This window comes from Bos indicus, chromosome 23 (assembly GCF_029378745.1).
Source record: "Bos indicus isolate NIAB-ARS_2022 breed Sahiwal x Tharparkar chromosome 23, NIAB-ARS_B.indTharparkar_mat_pri_1.0, whole genome shotgun sequence".
NCBI lineage: Eukaryota > Metazoa > Chordata > Mammalia > Artiodactyla > Bovidae > Bos > Bos indicus.
In genome coordinates, this window is record NC_091782.1 from 21,582,976 (window position 1) to 21,598,100 (window position 15,125).

At 42.9% G+C, this 15,125-nt stretch overlaps 1 protein-coding gene and 1 pseudogene across 6 annotated transcripts in view; both read right to left on the reverse strand.

Moving 5' to 3' along the window:
* Positions 1 to 15,125, reverse strand: part of ADGRF5 (adhesion G protein-coupled receptor F5) — a 112,774-nt gene that overhangs the window by 52,493 nt on the left and 45,156 nt on the right. For all 6 annotated transcript variants that reach the window (XM_019985740.2, XM_019985742.2, XM_019985741.2 and 3 more), the window contains exon 2: positions 5,212 to 5,337. In XM_019985740.2, coding sequence (XP_019841299.2) covers positions 5,212 to 5,313 — 102 coding nt within the window. In that variant the 5' untranslated portion in view covers positions 5,314 to 5,337. The remainder of the gene's footprint in view (positions 1 to 5,211; positions 5,338 to 15,125) is intronic.
* Positions 11,689 to 11,861, reverse strand: LOC139179172 (U2 spliceosomal RNA; annotated as a pseudogene).

Sequence of the window (15,125 nt, forward strand, 5' to 3'; positions counted from 1 at the left end):
GAGGTCAAATAACTTGCCTAAGGTCACATGGCCTTGAAATGGCAGAATCGGTACTCAAACCCAGCTAACCTTCCTCCTAAGTCTGCACTTATCCACACAGGCACAGCAGCATCTTGCCAAGCGATATCCTGGGAAAGCACGGGGAAACTGGGTTCCTCTCGGTGACCCCGTCTCTCTTAACCAGTACTTTGTCTCTTCTCTATTGCCTCTTCCACCCCTGCCTTCTTTTCAGCGACTAGTATTAATGTCCACAGGAAATGTGAAGGGACCTGAGAGTCCGCAAATGTTCTTGAAGAAGTGAACAGAGGAATGATGACTGATGTTTGGAATGTGCAAGTTCAGGTGCTGCCTCCTTTGCCGTGAGGTTATCTCAGCTCTACCGAGATGTGAACGGACCAAGAAATAACAAAGTTGATGTATAGGGCTGGTTCCTGCCCGGCTTGCCCAGGAGTCTGCTCTGGCGCTGAGCCTGGGTAGAAAGAAAGGTTCTTTGGCTGTCTTCCTGCCTCCATCCTCCCTGGGATTCGGGGGAGGTAGGGGGAGCCACCAGGAAGCTTTCTCTGTTCACTGTTTGTGGGCTTGCTGCAGGGGGACTCAGCCCAGGAGAAGGTGACTACCAGAGGTCACCTTTGGGAAGCAGGCCAAGGTTTCATTTCCTCCATTTTCCAGGGGTCGCTAGAGAATTAATGACTTGCCACTGGCAACTGTGGGTTAAAATCAAGGTACATTTCAGTCCTCTCTTGTAGAGCACTTCTAATCTTCATGAGCGTGAGAGTCCTCTCCCTTCCCTCCCCCAATCAGATTTAGCAGGTCTCAAATAGGGTAAAGAAAACTGCTTTTTTAACCGGCGCATCCCTGGACAGGAGGCCAGTTTTTTAGAACCTCTGCTCTTTAACTACTTCTTGAATCTTCATGGTGATTATCTGAAACTTTCATGGAACACCTCTATTAAGTACTGCTTCCACATAGCTATCGCCTACTGGCTCCGCTGTTCAGTGAGGAATAACTTTTTATTTCTCACAACTTTTTATGAGAATAACTGACTTTTGATTTTAAACCCTGTAATCATTGAGTTGCTTGCTTTTTGGAAGGAAAGCTATGACAAACCTAGACAGTGTATTAAAAAGCAAAAATATCACTTTGCTGACAAAGGTCCGTACAGTCAAAGCTATGATCTTTCCAGTAGTCATGTATAGATGTAGGAGTTGAACAATAAAGAAGGCTGAGTGCCAAAAAATTGATGCTTTTGAATTGTGGTACTGGAGAAGATTCTTGAGAGTCCCTTGGACAACAATGAGATCAAACCAGTCAATCCTAAAGGAAATCAATCCTGAATATTCATTGGAAGGACTGATGCTGAAGCTGAAACTCCAATACTTTGGCCTCCTGTTGGCCAAAGAGCCAACTCACTGGAAAAGACCCTGAGGCTGGGAAAGTTTGAAGGCAAAAGGAGAAGAGGGCAGCAGAGGATGAGATGGTTGGATAGCATCATCGATTCAATGGACAAACTCCAGGAGACAGTGGGGGACAGGGAGGCCTGACGTGCTGCAGTCCATGGGGTTGCAAAAAGTCAGACACGACTTAGTGACTGAACAACAATCATTGGGAAAAGAGGGAGGGAAAACATCTAAAAGCACTGAAGCCTCTGAGCTGTTGTTCACTGGTGATGCGGGTGGGGGCAAAGACCCTCAGCCACCCAGATTTGACTAAGCACCGAGAGTTAGACTGCCAGGTCATGGGGCCTGGATTTCAAGAAGGCAGGTGTTGGAGTCACACCAAGAACTGATCCCTCTGCCTTTTCTTCTCTCTAACTGGAAAAGTCATTCATTCATTCCAAGCCTTGGTTTCTCACATTTTGAAAAACAAGGAATGTGAAAAACGTGATGCATCTCTGGCAGTGCTGACAGCCCATGTGCCCATCTGGCCTGGGCTCACTGGGGTACAGTCTTGCCTGCCTGAGTCTCATGTCACCCCAGTTCGGGGAACTATGAGGCTGCACACAGATCCTGCCAGCGTCTCTTAATGCTGAGTACTATTTCAGACAAAAACCACAGCCTCTGCCTGTCCATGGAAAGGTACTCAGATGGGTATGGGAGGACAATGACCAGCTCTGCCCAGAAAGGATTTCCTGTTTGCCAAGCTTCAGTCAGAAGATACAAGGTCACCGATTCCAGGAAATGCCCCACTTGTTGAACTTTACAAGTAATGGGAGGGTGGGGGAGTGGCCTGAAGAGGGAGCAGACAGTCAGGAATGAGAGATGGCATTTTTAGAAGTGCAAAAAAAAAACCCCAAAAAACCAGGGAGCCAGATGACAAATAAATAGTCACAGATCTCACCCAGTTTTGCATCTTTGCCTCAATTGTCTCAGCAAGGATCCCGTTAAAATATCTTCTCCCTGGGCATGTGAACCCAGGTTTATTTGTACCAGAATAGTAAAAATAACCACCAAATCTTATGCATTTGCTGTGTGCCAATCATGATGCTAAGCCATGTATATCTGAGAACATGTAATCCTGAAGAAGCTGAAGAATGAGACACTATTTATTTCTCATATTATGTGAGAAAACAGGTTCAGGGAGATGAAAAAAGGAGATGAAATTTCCGAAGTTAGTGAGCGTCAGAGCGGGGCTTTGGACTCAGGGTTGATCCCAGCTTTGAGAATCTGCAGACTTGCTGCTCCCAGTGTGACCACTGGGACGGGAACAAGAGTAACTAGTCAGAAGGCAACACCCAGAGCCCCACCCTCAGACTTCCTGAGCTGAAATTTGCACTTTAAGAAGGTTCCCAGCTGGATTCATGCACACATTGAAGTTTGAGAAGCTACATCATCAATCACACTTCAAAAAGCTTTCACACTGTATTTGCTCCCCCATATTCAGAGCAGCATTGTTCACAGCAGCCAGGAGGTGAGAGGAACCCAAATGTGCATTGATAGATAAACAGATTAACAAAACGTAGGATATACATACAATGGATCCTCATTCAGACTTAAGAAAGGAAGGAAATTCTGATGCATACTATTAATACAACAGATACGTTTTTAGCACTTTACCCTAAGTGAATAAGCCAGTCACAAAAAGACAAATACTGTATGATTCCACTTGTATGACGTACTCAAGAGTCATCAAAATCATGGAGTTGGAAAGTAGAACAGTGAGTTCTAGGAGCTGGGGTCATGTCGGGGGGCTGAGGGGGGTTTGTTTAATAGATACAGAGTTTCAGTTTTGCAAGATGGTTTTGCAGATGGATTGTGTGACAGTGTGAATGTATTTAACACTACTGAAATGTACACTTAAAAATGGTGACAATCCGTGTGTACTGTTACAATAGTAGAAGTGGGAGCTGAGTGGCAGCCTAGGGCCGTATAAGCTGATAAGGCAGTTTCAAGGGCATGTCTCCAATGGAGTTCTTCAGCCTCCGAACTGGATGAAAATATTATATCTTGAAGGCATATCTAAAGGAGGAAAGTGGGGCCCTTTAGGATGGTGGTGGGAATATCCAGGAAGATATCCTGGTCCACCAGGCTGACGGAGGAGCTTTGTTATGGATGCTTGCGAAGGTAGAGCTGGCACAGTGGAAGGGCATCGCTGTAGCCAGGAATGCTGGGAATCTCCAGAACAGAGACAAGGCTGACCCCATTGATCAGGTCAGTCTCTGGCTTTCTCCCCATATGCATGGGGTAAGTAGACTTCTGTACTGACCATGCACATCCTCGGGAAAAGTAATGTTTCCATCTTCTATTTATAAGAGCAAGCTGCTGCATAGAATCACAAGGGTTGTATCCGGCATATTGCAATTTGGAAGAAGAGACACAAAGTATACTTCCCAAATTATGAGAGAAATAAATAAAAAGACAAGACCTAGGTCAAACAAAGAAACATACAGAAACGAAAAAGAGGAAAGAAATGCATAAACCCATAAAAAATCCTGAAAGTAAGAGCAAGAATTTTAAATGACATCAAATGTGAATAAATTATACTCCCCAATCACAGTCAGATTAAAAGAAAGACAGAAAGTGAAGTCGCTCAGTTGTGTCCGACTCTTTGCGACCCCAAGGACTGTAGCCTACCAGGTTCCTCCGTCCATGGGATTTTCCAAGCAAGAGTACTGGAGTGGGGTGCCATTGCCTTCTCCACAGGTTAAAAGAAAAGAATCTCAAACGTGCATTGTTTATAAAAGAACCAGTAAAGCAAAGGAATATACTAAAAGCTACACAAAAAATAGAGAATAAAGATCACGCAAACACAAACGCAAAAACAGAACCGACAACTGGAATGAATAGAGGACAGAGAATTAAAATTGAAAATCTCCAACCAGGAAGAGAGGAGACGTTTTCTGATGCTAAAATCTATCAATGAAAAACTCTAACAGTCGTGACAGATCGAATGAAGTAGCACTGAAATATCTTTTTGAAAAGCCAGTAGAAAAAAATACAAGAAGAGAAATGATAATAGCGAACACTGATAAGGCCTTTTTACATGTGTAAGGCACTAGTCTAAAGCATTTTGTAAATATTAACTAATTTAATTCTCGTAGCAAGCAGTAAATCAATACTATTATTTTCATTATTTTACAGACGAAAAAGCTGACAGAGAGAATCACATCTGTCCCATGAGATTTCATAACCAGTAATATGTCCCGCTTTGGTGCATGGAGTAGCCTAAGGAAAGAAGATCCCAGTGATTCCCACAAGGAACAAGGGGGTGAGCTAAACTCCCATTAACTTCCCAAGGACCAAACAACCAGGCTAATGTGTTTTACAAAAGCTTGGGTGATCACCCATGGCCCTTTCAAGTATATGGATCTGTGATTATAACACGACACAAATTAACACCTCTTGAAATGTGTTTTAGTCTGATGCTCCTGGTTAAAAAAAAAAATTCCTTTGAGGACACATGTCCTGCTCAGCCCTCAAAATCTGCTTTATCAATGGGCTGTCAGTTTCATAGGGTGGAGCTCCAAGCCTAGAAGTGGTAAATTCATTAAGGAGGGAAGCCCTTGACATCACCACTGATTCCAGAGTATGACGTGTTGTACCCAGGGTGTTATTATCGGATGAATACCATTTATGGCCCACCACTCCCTCCCCCCATTTGCAACATGTTCTCAAAGGCCCTGAACATTTATGTAAAGCAGTTTCTGCCCATGACTTTCCCAGGAAATCAGAAAAAAATGTGACAGGGAAATATAGCAGACATGGATTTACTCACCGAATGATAAACAATAGACTCTAAATTCAAACTCAGTGTAGCTTGGGAAGAATAAATGGCAATAATCACAAAGCACAAAGTGGTTCTCCTTGGGGACTTCATGTCTTCAAGTTTGAGTTGCCTTGCCTGAAATGGAAATAAGATGGTTTAGAGATAGAGTTGTTTATTTATCAAACTTAGAAAAGGACTAGGAAATGCTGACTCCAAGGTCACACTGCAAATGGGCATTTTCAGGGGAGGGGAGAAAGGAAAGAGCTTAAAGACATCAACTGTGGAAAACAGTGTCCACTCCAGACCCTGATGAAAGGATAATATCAGGAGAGATGGTGGCTGGGGAAGACCGGGGATGGTACCTGCGAATGGATCAAAGATAGCAGATCTTTAGGTAGCTTTCCTAGAGACAGAGAGAAGGAGAGAGAAGAGGAAAGAGAAAAGAGAAAGAGGAAAGACTACTCAGTATGAAATACTTTTAACATTATGGTTCAGTACATATCAACAAAAGGATTCAGAGAACAGTCCTTTCCTTTGGCTACATGCAACACACTCTGACGATTTCAATGCTGTTCTATTCTCTTACCCTATGTCTTCTTTTAAGCCTGGCAGCAATCTATTAAACTGACTTTTCTGTGTGCGTTTCATCGCTAAGTCCTGTCTGACTCTTCTGCAACTCCATGGACTAAAGCCCGCCACGCTTATCTGTCCATGGGATTTCCCAGGCAAGAATACTGGAATGGGTTGCCATTCCCTTCTCCAGGGGATATTCTTGACCCAGGGATTGAACTCGCATCTCCTGTATTGCCCGTGGATTCTTTACTACTGAGTCACCAGGGAGGCCCCTAAATAGACTTTAAGACCCATGTTAATGGGCTATGCCCTATTAGTATGAAAAATCCTGGAACTGGTCACAAAAATACAAGATATATTTTACAGATTTTTAGACTATATAACATAGAATATTAATAGAGACTATATCATATATTGATTCTTGATTGCTATCTCTTTACAACGCTGGTGATGATAACAAGGTTTTTTTGATGACCAGATTAATCACGGTTGCATTTGAAAAGTAGAGAATCACATGGAATAATCCCAGATCCTATGCGTCTAGGGACCAGGACAAACTACTTTTCTTTTCTTAGTGACTTTCTAAAATTCATATTTTTGTGAAAAGAATACTTGACAAAGAGGTAGGAGATAGGAACCAAACTAATTGCATCAGGGGCTTCCCTGATGGTTCAGTGGTAAAGAATCCTCCTGCCAACTGCAGGAGACATGGGTTTGATCCCTGGTCCAGGAAGATCGCATGTGGCATGGAGCAACTAAGCCTGTGGGCCACAGCTGTTGAGCTGGTGCTCTGGAGCCTGGGAGCCACAACTACGGAGCCCATGTGCCGCAACTACCAAAGCCCTTGCTTCGCAGCAAGGGAAGCCACACAATGAGAAGCCTGAAAGCTGCAACTAAAGAGTAGCCCCACTCACCACAGCTAGAGAAAAGCCCGTACAGCAGTGAAGACCCAACAGAGCCATAAATAAATAAACAAAATTATAGAAAAAAAAACCTAATCTAATTGTATCCTTGAATAAGTCATTTATCTTCTCTGAATTCAGTTTGTCCATCTATGAAATAGGGATACTTAGACCTCCTCTAACTCTCTCACAGACTTTTCTGAGGCTCAAATGTAATTAAAAGTCATGCAGAGCTTCAGTGATGCCAGCTGCAGTGGAACCACCGTGACAGTTAGCGGAATCCAGAGGGCAGCCATCAGGAAGGGCAGGCATTGGCCCAGGCATTGCCATGAGCATCAGAGGACTTGGACAGGATGGCACACGGAGAGACAGCCAAGACTTACACGCCAGCAAGGATCATGTTTCAATCACCAGTTGTTGGCTGCCTCCTTTTCCTCTTCCCCAAGGGGAAAGAAGGAAGCATAAGGCCCTGGAAAACTGACCCAATTTGCAGATCTGGCAATGAAATACATTTTTTTAATTCTGCAACTCAATGGCTTTTGGAAAATGCTTCGCAATTTAGGTTACAGGAATAGAAATTTAAGGCCAGATGCATCTACCATAGAGAAAGCAGCAACTCATTCCTTGTTGAAAAGCAGTAGGCTTTGGTGGGTATGAAGCAGGCTGATTTAGCCTGGGGGTAACAACTGTCTGGGGGACGAATCAAGTATTTCAGAAGCAATTTAATCTTTTTAGGCATCCACTTTCTGCCTGTACTAACTGGTTCCATTTTGAAGCAGTTAATCAAGGACAGAAAATTTAGTAGCTGAATAGTTAATGAGTCTCCCTTAATACTTGAGAGCCAGGAAGGGACTGAGGTATTAAAGGGATTGGAGTTGACTGCACATCTTTTCATCACTTTGTAATATTGGCCTTTGACAGCTAGCAAGGATTACCTTGATCATGATAATGACCAAATGGTCACACCTCCCCCCCCTCAAATGGTCATGTCTGGTCCCTTTGTATAATAGCCACTGGCCAATGCTTTCTGCCGTCCCCAACTTCCCCCACCATCCTTGGACTTAGTTCTTGATTAAATTGACATCTTTTTCTCTGTTGACCTATTTTGTAGCCACAGAATCACAATTCAACAGAAATACAATTATAGAAAGGACCACACTGTGGGGAAGTGGGTGTTCTCCGGATGCAGAAAAAAGATAACAGCTGCGTAGAATCAGTTCAGTTCAGTTCAGTTTAGTTGCTCAGTTGTGTCCGACTCTTTGCGACCCCATGAATCACAGCACGCCAGGCCTCCCTGTCCGTCACCAACTCCCAGAGTTCACTCAGACTCATGTCCATCAAGTCTGTGATGCCATCCAGCCCTCTCATCCTCTGTCGTCCCCTTCTCCTCCTGCCCCCAATCCCTCCCAGCATCAGAGCCTTTTCCAATGAATCAACTCTTCCCATGAGGTGGCCAAAGTATTGGAGTTTCAGCTTTAGCATCAGTCCTTCCAAAGAACACCCAGGACTGATCTCCTTCAGAATGGACTGGTTGGATCTCCTTGCAGTCCAAGGGACTCTCAAGAGTCTTCTCCAACACCACAGTTCAAAAGCATCAATTCTTCGGCACTCAGCTTTCTTCACAGTCCAACTCTCACATCCATACATGACCACTGGAAAAACCATAGCCTTGACTAGATGGACCTTTGTTGGCAAAGTAATGTCTCTGCTTTTGAATATGCTATCTAGGTTGGTCATAACTTTCCTTCCAAGGAGTAAGCGTCCTTTAATTTCATGGCTGCAATAACCATCTGCAGTGATTTTGGAGCCCCCCAAAATGAGTCATCAGTTACATAATAAGGGTAAAGGGAAGGTATTCCACTTAAAGAAAGAAGGCCATTGTTTTGAGAGAGAGGTAATATTAAAAATATTTGACAGCAAATATGGCATGAGCCTGACCCATATGAACAAGGATACCAGCTGAAGCTCAGTCCCACTTTCAGGGTTCCTGCTATGTTTGGGAGGAGTTCTGAAAGTGAACTTTTCTCACCTACATCAATAATGTCTCAGTAACCCTCCAGCTGTTTTTATCAGTGAGGAAGCTAGTGGAGGCTGTTTAACTTGGCTAATGGGAAAAAATTCCCAATCCATCCAACGAAAAGCCCAGAGTAGAATTCCACCGTCAAGGTGATATATCTTGAGTAGGGCTCCCCCTTTTTTTGTAAATCCCCAAGACGTTCCTATTTATTCCAAATTCCTAGAATAAATGTGCTCAGTCATGCCAGGCTCTTTGCGACACCATGGACTGAAGCCCACCAGGCTCCTCTGTCCACAGGATTTTCCAGGCAAGAGTACTGGAGTGGGTTGGCATTTCCTTCTCTAGCATAAATGGCAGACAACAACTAAAAGACTCAGCGATGAGCAGAGACAGAAAAAGAGAATTATCTTATGTCATTCCCAATTTCTTTATCCTTTGAAATTATAAATTCTGGGCACAGTCTACTAAAACTCACCAACCTATATGAGCCTGCTGTGTCTTAGAAAAAGCTGAGAGATATGACCTCATGCTCAGCAGTAACCTTGTGATGGATGAGCAACTTCCTGGTTCCTCAGACTCTATTTTCCTGTCTGTGAAGTTAGAAGATGTGGGAGGGAAACCAAGCACCCTGACATCATATGCCGGGAAGAAGTGGCGTGATTCTCAGCATTACTGCTCTTGGAGGACAAAGGTCTAGATTACTTGAAGCAGTCTTAAACCACATTCTCTCTCAGAGGGATTATGCACCAGGAACATTCATTGTGAAACTGACCTGAAACACATCAGGGAACTGCTCTCCTAAATCTTCTAAACAACCAGGGCTTCAAATAAACTGGTCTCTATCCCTTCATCAGCCCTGAGCAGCCCAATTTTGATTGAAGGGGTGGGAGGAGGTCAAGGAGGTTGTACACCTTGCAAGTTAAGAAGACTGTTCATGAAATGGCCAGATCTATGGGGTCTGATCAAGTTGTGATTCCAAGCTTGGTGTATAGAGGGTAATAGTGAGGCTTGTTCTGGAAATGATTTCCTAAGCTCTACACAGCTCTGCCCTCCTGTGCTCTCAGGTGTCCTCAGCCCCTCTTCCCTGGGGACCCCAGCCTTAACACTCTTCTTGGTTCCTCCTGGGGAGAAAGAAGGCAGGAGGTAAAGGAAAGCCCACATTTGATTACCCTCTGCCCAGGTGCCTCCTCCTTCCTCCAGCTCAGGTCTCTGCTCCTGGCTTGGGTCCAAGCACAACTGCTCCCCTTAACATCACCCTGGGTAGCACCACCCTAGAAGGAAGCTCCCTGGAGTACTTGAGCATCATCTGCTTAAACGGTTCTTATCCTTGCCTGCGCATCAGAATAAGCTCCTGGGGAACTTCTTTGTTTCCTCTCTTCATTTGTTTGTTGTTTTAACATCATGTCAGACCAACTGAATTAGCATTTCTGGTGGGGGCAGGAGTGAGGGGGTGTGTCTGTATCCGCCCCAGCTGTTTATGATGCCGAGGGAGGTTTGAGGGATGCAGGTCCAAGCTTTCAGCTTCCCATTGCCCTAGCCACACTCCTGGCACTTTCCATCACAACCCTATAGTCCTCTCTCCACTAAAGAAATTACGTAGAAACAGAATCTTAGGGGGAATGCATTTAGGAGGCAATCAATCAATGGTGGATGAATGAATGGATTCATGGGAGTATAGACTCAGAGGTGATTTACCCAATAGTTGATGCAATTCAGCAGCCAAGGCTGTTATTTGAGGTTGTGTCATATATTTCACGTAGTATCAAATGTGGTGCACAGTTACAACACAACACAGAACGTTCCATAGGCCTAAAATCGTGCTAAGTTATGCTTAACTTGCATGCACGAAATGAACTCAGTTATGGTCCTTGGCTCGAAAAAGCTCTCAATCATATCAGGAAGGCATGAAACAGAGACTGAAAGAAAAATATGAGTTTAAAAGATGCTATTTACTAAATGTCTACTAGGAACCAAACACTGCCCTAAATGTAATTATAAGTATGTTCATTCACTTAATTTGCCTCACAATAAGACTAGGAGGTAGGTGTTTCCTCCTAATTCATGCATGAGAAAATTAAGGCTTTCAGAGACTTATTCAGGTTGCCCAGCTAGTAAGTAACAGTAAGAATTGCCCCCATTTTGGCCTGTCTCCGGGGCTTCACTGGTGGCTCAATCGGTAAAGAAACCACCTGCAATGCAGGAGACCTGGCTTCAATCCCAGGATCAGGAAGATCCCTTGGGAAAGGGAACGGCAACCCACTCTAGTATTCTTGCATGGAGAATTCCATGGACAGATGAGCCTGGTGGGGAAAGTGAGCTGCAGTGTGAAGTAATAAGATGACTAGAAAAAGTTGGCCTGGGGGAGTTGGGTGGATTTTGGAGTGACCAGGGTCACTGATCAGACCCTGAAGGATTGGCAATGCTTAAACATGTGATGGGGGAAAGAAAAGAGAATTTCAGGCAAAGGAGAAGACCATAGGTGGAGAGCCTTATCCCTGTTTAAAGGGAACAAAACATCCCAAAGGGTGATGTTTAGCTGTCCCTTGAGCCCTTGGTGGATGTTGCCAAGGGTAGCTTGTCCAACCACTGTGATGAAGGCTCGGCCACCATCCCTGAGAGCACATTGTTCTCCTGAACAGTCACCATCAACAAGGGAAGGCAGAGCTATTTTCTGCTCTGCCTCGGAAAAAAAAATGAATGTAATGGCTTTAGGGCCCCAGTGATTCCCTCTTTCCTGTAATAGACTATAGTGGAAAGAATACCAGCTTTGATGCAAAACAGGCCTGTGTTCTGATTGCAGCTTCACCACTTATTAATTGTGGGTGAGACACTTAACCCCACAGAGGCTCAGTTTCCTGATGTGAGTAATGGGGATCACAGTACTGGCCTTGCAGCATTGTTGTGGAGATTAGAGACTTGTACCCATGAAGCTCGAAAAAGCCTGGTCATGGTTGCATTTGTTAAGGTCTGATTTGTGCCCTCTAAAATTAATATGTTGAATTCCAGCCCCCAGCAGCTCAGAATGTGACCTTATTTGGAGACCAGGTCTTTAACGAGGTCACTGAGTTAAAACGAGGTCATATGGGTGGGGCCCTTATCCAATATGAGCAGTGACCTTATAAGAACAGATACTATATTCGGTCTTAGCCCAAAGGCTGAGAAGTGATGAACAGTGATCTTATAAGAGGAAGAGACCTACACAGAGGGAGAACCACATGAAGACACAGGAGGAAGACAGCATCTCCAAGCCTCTGAAAAAACCAACTCTGCTGACACCTTGATTTCTGACCTCCAAGCTCTAGAATTGTGAGAAAATAAATTTCTGTTATTTTAGTCACCCAGTCTGCAGGTCTTTATTATGGCACTCTGAGAAAACTAATACAGGATTCAATAAAAATGATACTTCTTTTTATTTTTTATCACCCAAAAAGTGTGAGTCTGACCCTCTCGTCTGGTACCCAATATTTATTATTTATACTGTGAATGTTTTTATGAAAATCAAAAAATGGGTTATCTGACTATAGGACAAAACATACACAGTTAAAACTGAAAGACAGATTAGAATTAATCTTTATGTAGAGGTAGAGAACAGACTTGTGGGCCCAGTGGGGGAAGGAAGGGGTGGGATGAATTGAGACAGTAGCATTGACATATATACACGACCATGTGTAGAACAGATAGCTAGTGGGACATGCTGTGTAACACAGGGAGCTCAGCCTGGTGCTCCTGATGACCTAGAGGGGTGGGATGGGGTCTTGGTAGAGGGGGGCTCAAGAAGAAGGGGATCTATGTCTATATATAGCTGATTCATATCGCTGCATGGCACAAACCAACACAACATTGTAAAGTAATTATCCTGCAACTAAAAACAAATTTAAAGAAAATGATCTGCTAAGGAAAAAAGAAAAAGAATTTGCCTTTCGTTCAAACACTACCCCCAGCCCTCCACACACACACACACACACACACACACACACGTCTAATTTTTTTAGATGACAAAACTAAGACCTGGTAATGGCTGTGTGTCTCAAAGGCAGCTGGGAGCTGAATTAGTCAGGACTGAAGAGGTTAATTAAGGATTTCAAAAATTCTAGATAATGATATTGTCCTATAGTGAACACTGTAGGACAACTATGTTGTCCTATAGTCGGACAAGTCATTTGTCATATAATGGTGGAGAATAATTATCAGCAAAGATGATGATGGTGATGGGGATGGCGGTGATGGTGGTGGTTACAGATCACTGATATTAGATCTGTTTCAGGCATAGAGCTATTTCAGTATTCATAGTGCTATTACATCTGTCTCAGGCCTAATGCTATAAGAGGCATAGAAGCTCTCTTCAAGAATTATATCATTTAACCCTCTCAATTAATCCTATAATATCACTAAATTATCCTTAATTATTCCATATTCAAATATGGAAATGGAAGGTTAGAAGGATGAGTAACTCACCAAGGTCAATCAGCTGATACGTAGTGGTGGCAAAATTATAAACGTAGCCATCTATTCCTTTGGGAAAATGGTACCATTTGGGTTAGGGATCTTTTTGGGGTTATCAACAAGAATAAATGAAAAGCTTTCTCTATGTGAACCCTAGTCCAGCCAACTGAGTTCCAGCCTCACCTTGCTACTGATTCATTCATGATCTGGGGCAAGTCACTTCACCTCTCTGCATCTCAATTTTCTTTTTGGTAAAGCCAAGGAGTTGATGGCCCTTGGCGATTTCAAAATTGAGGTGAAAGACATGGAGTCTGATGGTCCCATTGCTGTTCAAAGAGTCTAAAATTTCTCACAGTTATTTCAAATCCATTGTAACCTCACTGAGGTTTCCAAGGCTAATCATAGCTATCTCTTGCATTTGTCTACTCCACCTCTGATTGACTATGCTAGCTAAGCCTTCACTGCCCCACACAGGCACCACTGCGATGGCTTCCCTTCTTTTCCTCTCTACCCTACCATCTGCATAGATACAAGACTGACCTTCTGCAAGCACTCTTCACACCTGTTGCCTCTGTTCAGCTCTCCACTGCTTCCAGAACAAAAGCAATGGTGTTTGCTGATGCTGGAGGCCCTCCATGACCTGGATCTTATTTTTCAGATCTGGCATATTTAATAAGCATCTATCACATTTTCACAACTAAAGCTGGTAACTTTTTCATCATTTAAAATAGTGCAAGACAGATCTTGAGCTAGGAGTAGTTTTGCTTTTAAAATTAAGACTATGGTCTGGGACTTCCCTGGCAGTCCAGTGGTTAAGACTCTGAGCTCCAGAAGCAGGGGGGCAGGGGTTCGATAGCTGGCTGAGGAACTAAGATTTCACATGCCACATAGCATGTCCTAAAGATAAATAAATAAATAAAAATAAAACAACAACAAAAAGACTATTTAAAAAAGGGAGGGGGACAGAAAATGCAAGCAGATACTTAAATAAACATTAAAAGAAAAACACTGTGGTCAAACCTTCACAGTTGATGTTTTATTCACTGACTCCACCAGCCCCACAGGCAATAGTGAATAGAGAAGCAGGGACTTTGCCTTCAGATATGAATCTGAATTGAAAGTTTCTTTTTTAGCCTTTCTGAAACTTGGCTTACTCGTTTGCAAAATGGATTGTTGAGAATTAAATAATAAGTAAAATAAATAAATAAAATAGTGAACGAGATTTTCCATTGTCCATTCAAAGGTAAAAACATGAAAATTAATCTTTGAGATGTAAGAATAATTATTTGCTCAAACTATTTTTCACTCTTTGGCAAAACCAAAGTAATCCTGTGATTTACTTGGTTTCTTAATCTCCGTTTTTTCCCTGCCCCTTTGCCTCAACATTGTTGCTGCATATTCAGTTCTACCCACCCTTCAGTGCTCAGGAAAATGACTACATCCTGGTTGGAGATTCTCTGCTTTGTTCAGCTATAAATGGGAGGTCAGGTATATTGAACACAAGAAATCTCGTTAAAAAGTAGAAGAGAAAGAGTGGCAATTCTTCCCATAGGTAAACTTCCTGGTTTTAGATCATGCACAGAAGGTGATGCTATATACATGGCTTTCTTTTTAATAAAAGAAGAATGGCATTGTATGCTAGGACGCTAACAAGGTAAGCCATGCATCTTGGCCTGCGTCTGACTAACTGAACAGGTTATTGTATTCTTTGAAAGAAGCCAAAGATATATCTTCTTATGTTGTGTTCTATATATACACATATATATATATGCCTGAGTCATGTACTTCTGATCAAAACAGAGACTAGATGAGAGACTAAAAATAAATATGCATGTATATTATTCTACTATTAGAGAATAATTCAAAGCAGAGTTCTTCTTAATGCAGATGATGGATGGTAGTAGCAAATTTCAGGACTTTCATTGAAAATTTGACTGACATTATTATTCTTTATGGGCTTCCCAGCTGGTGCTAGTGATAAAAAACAT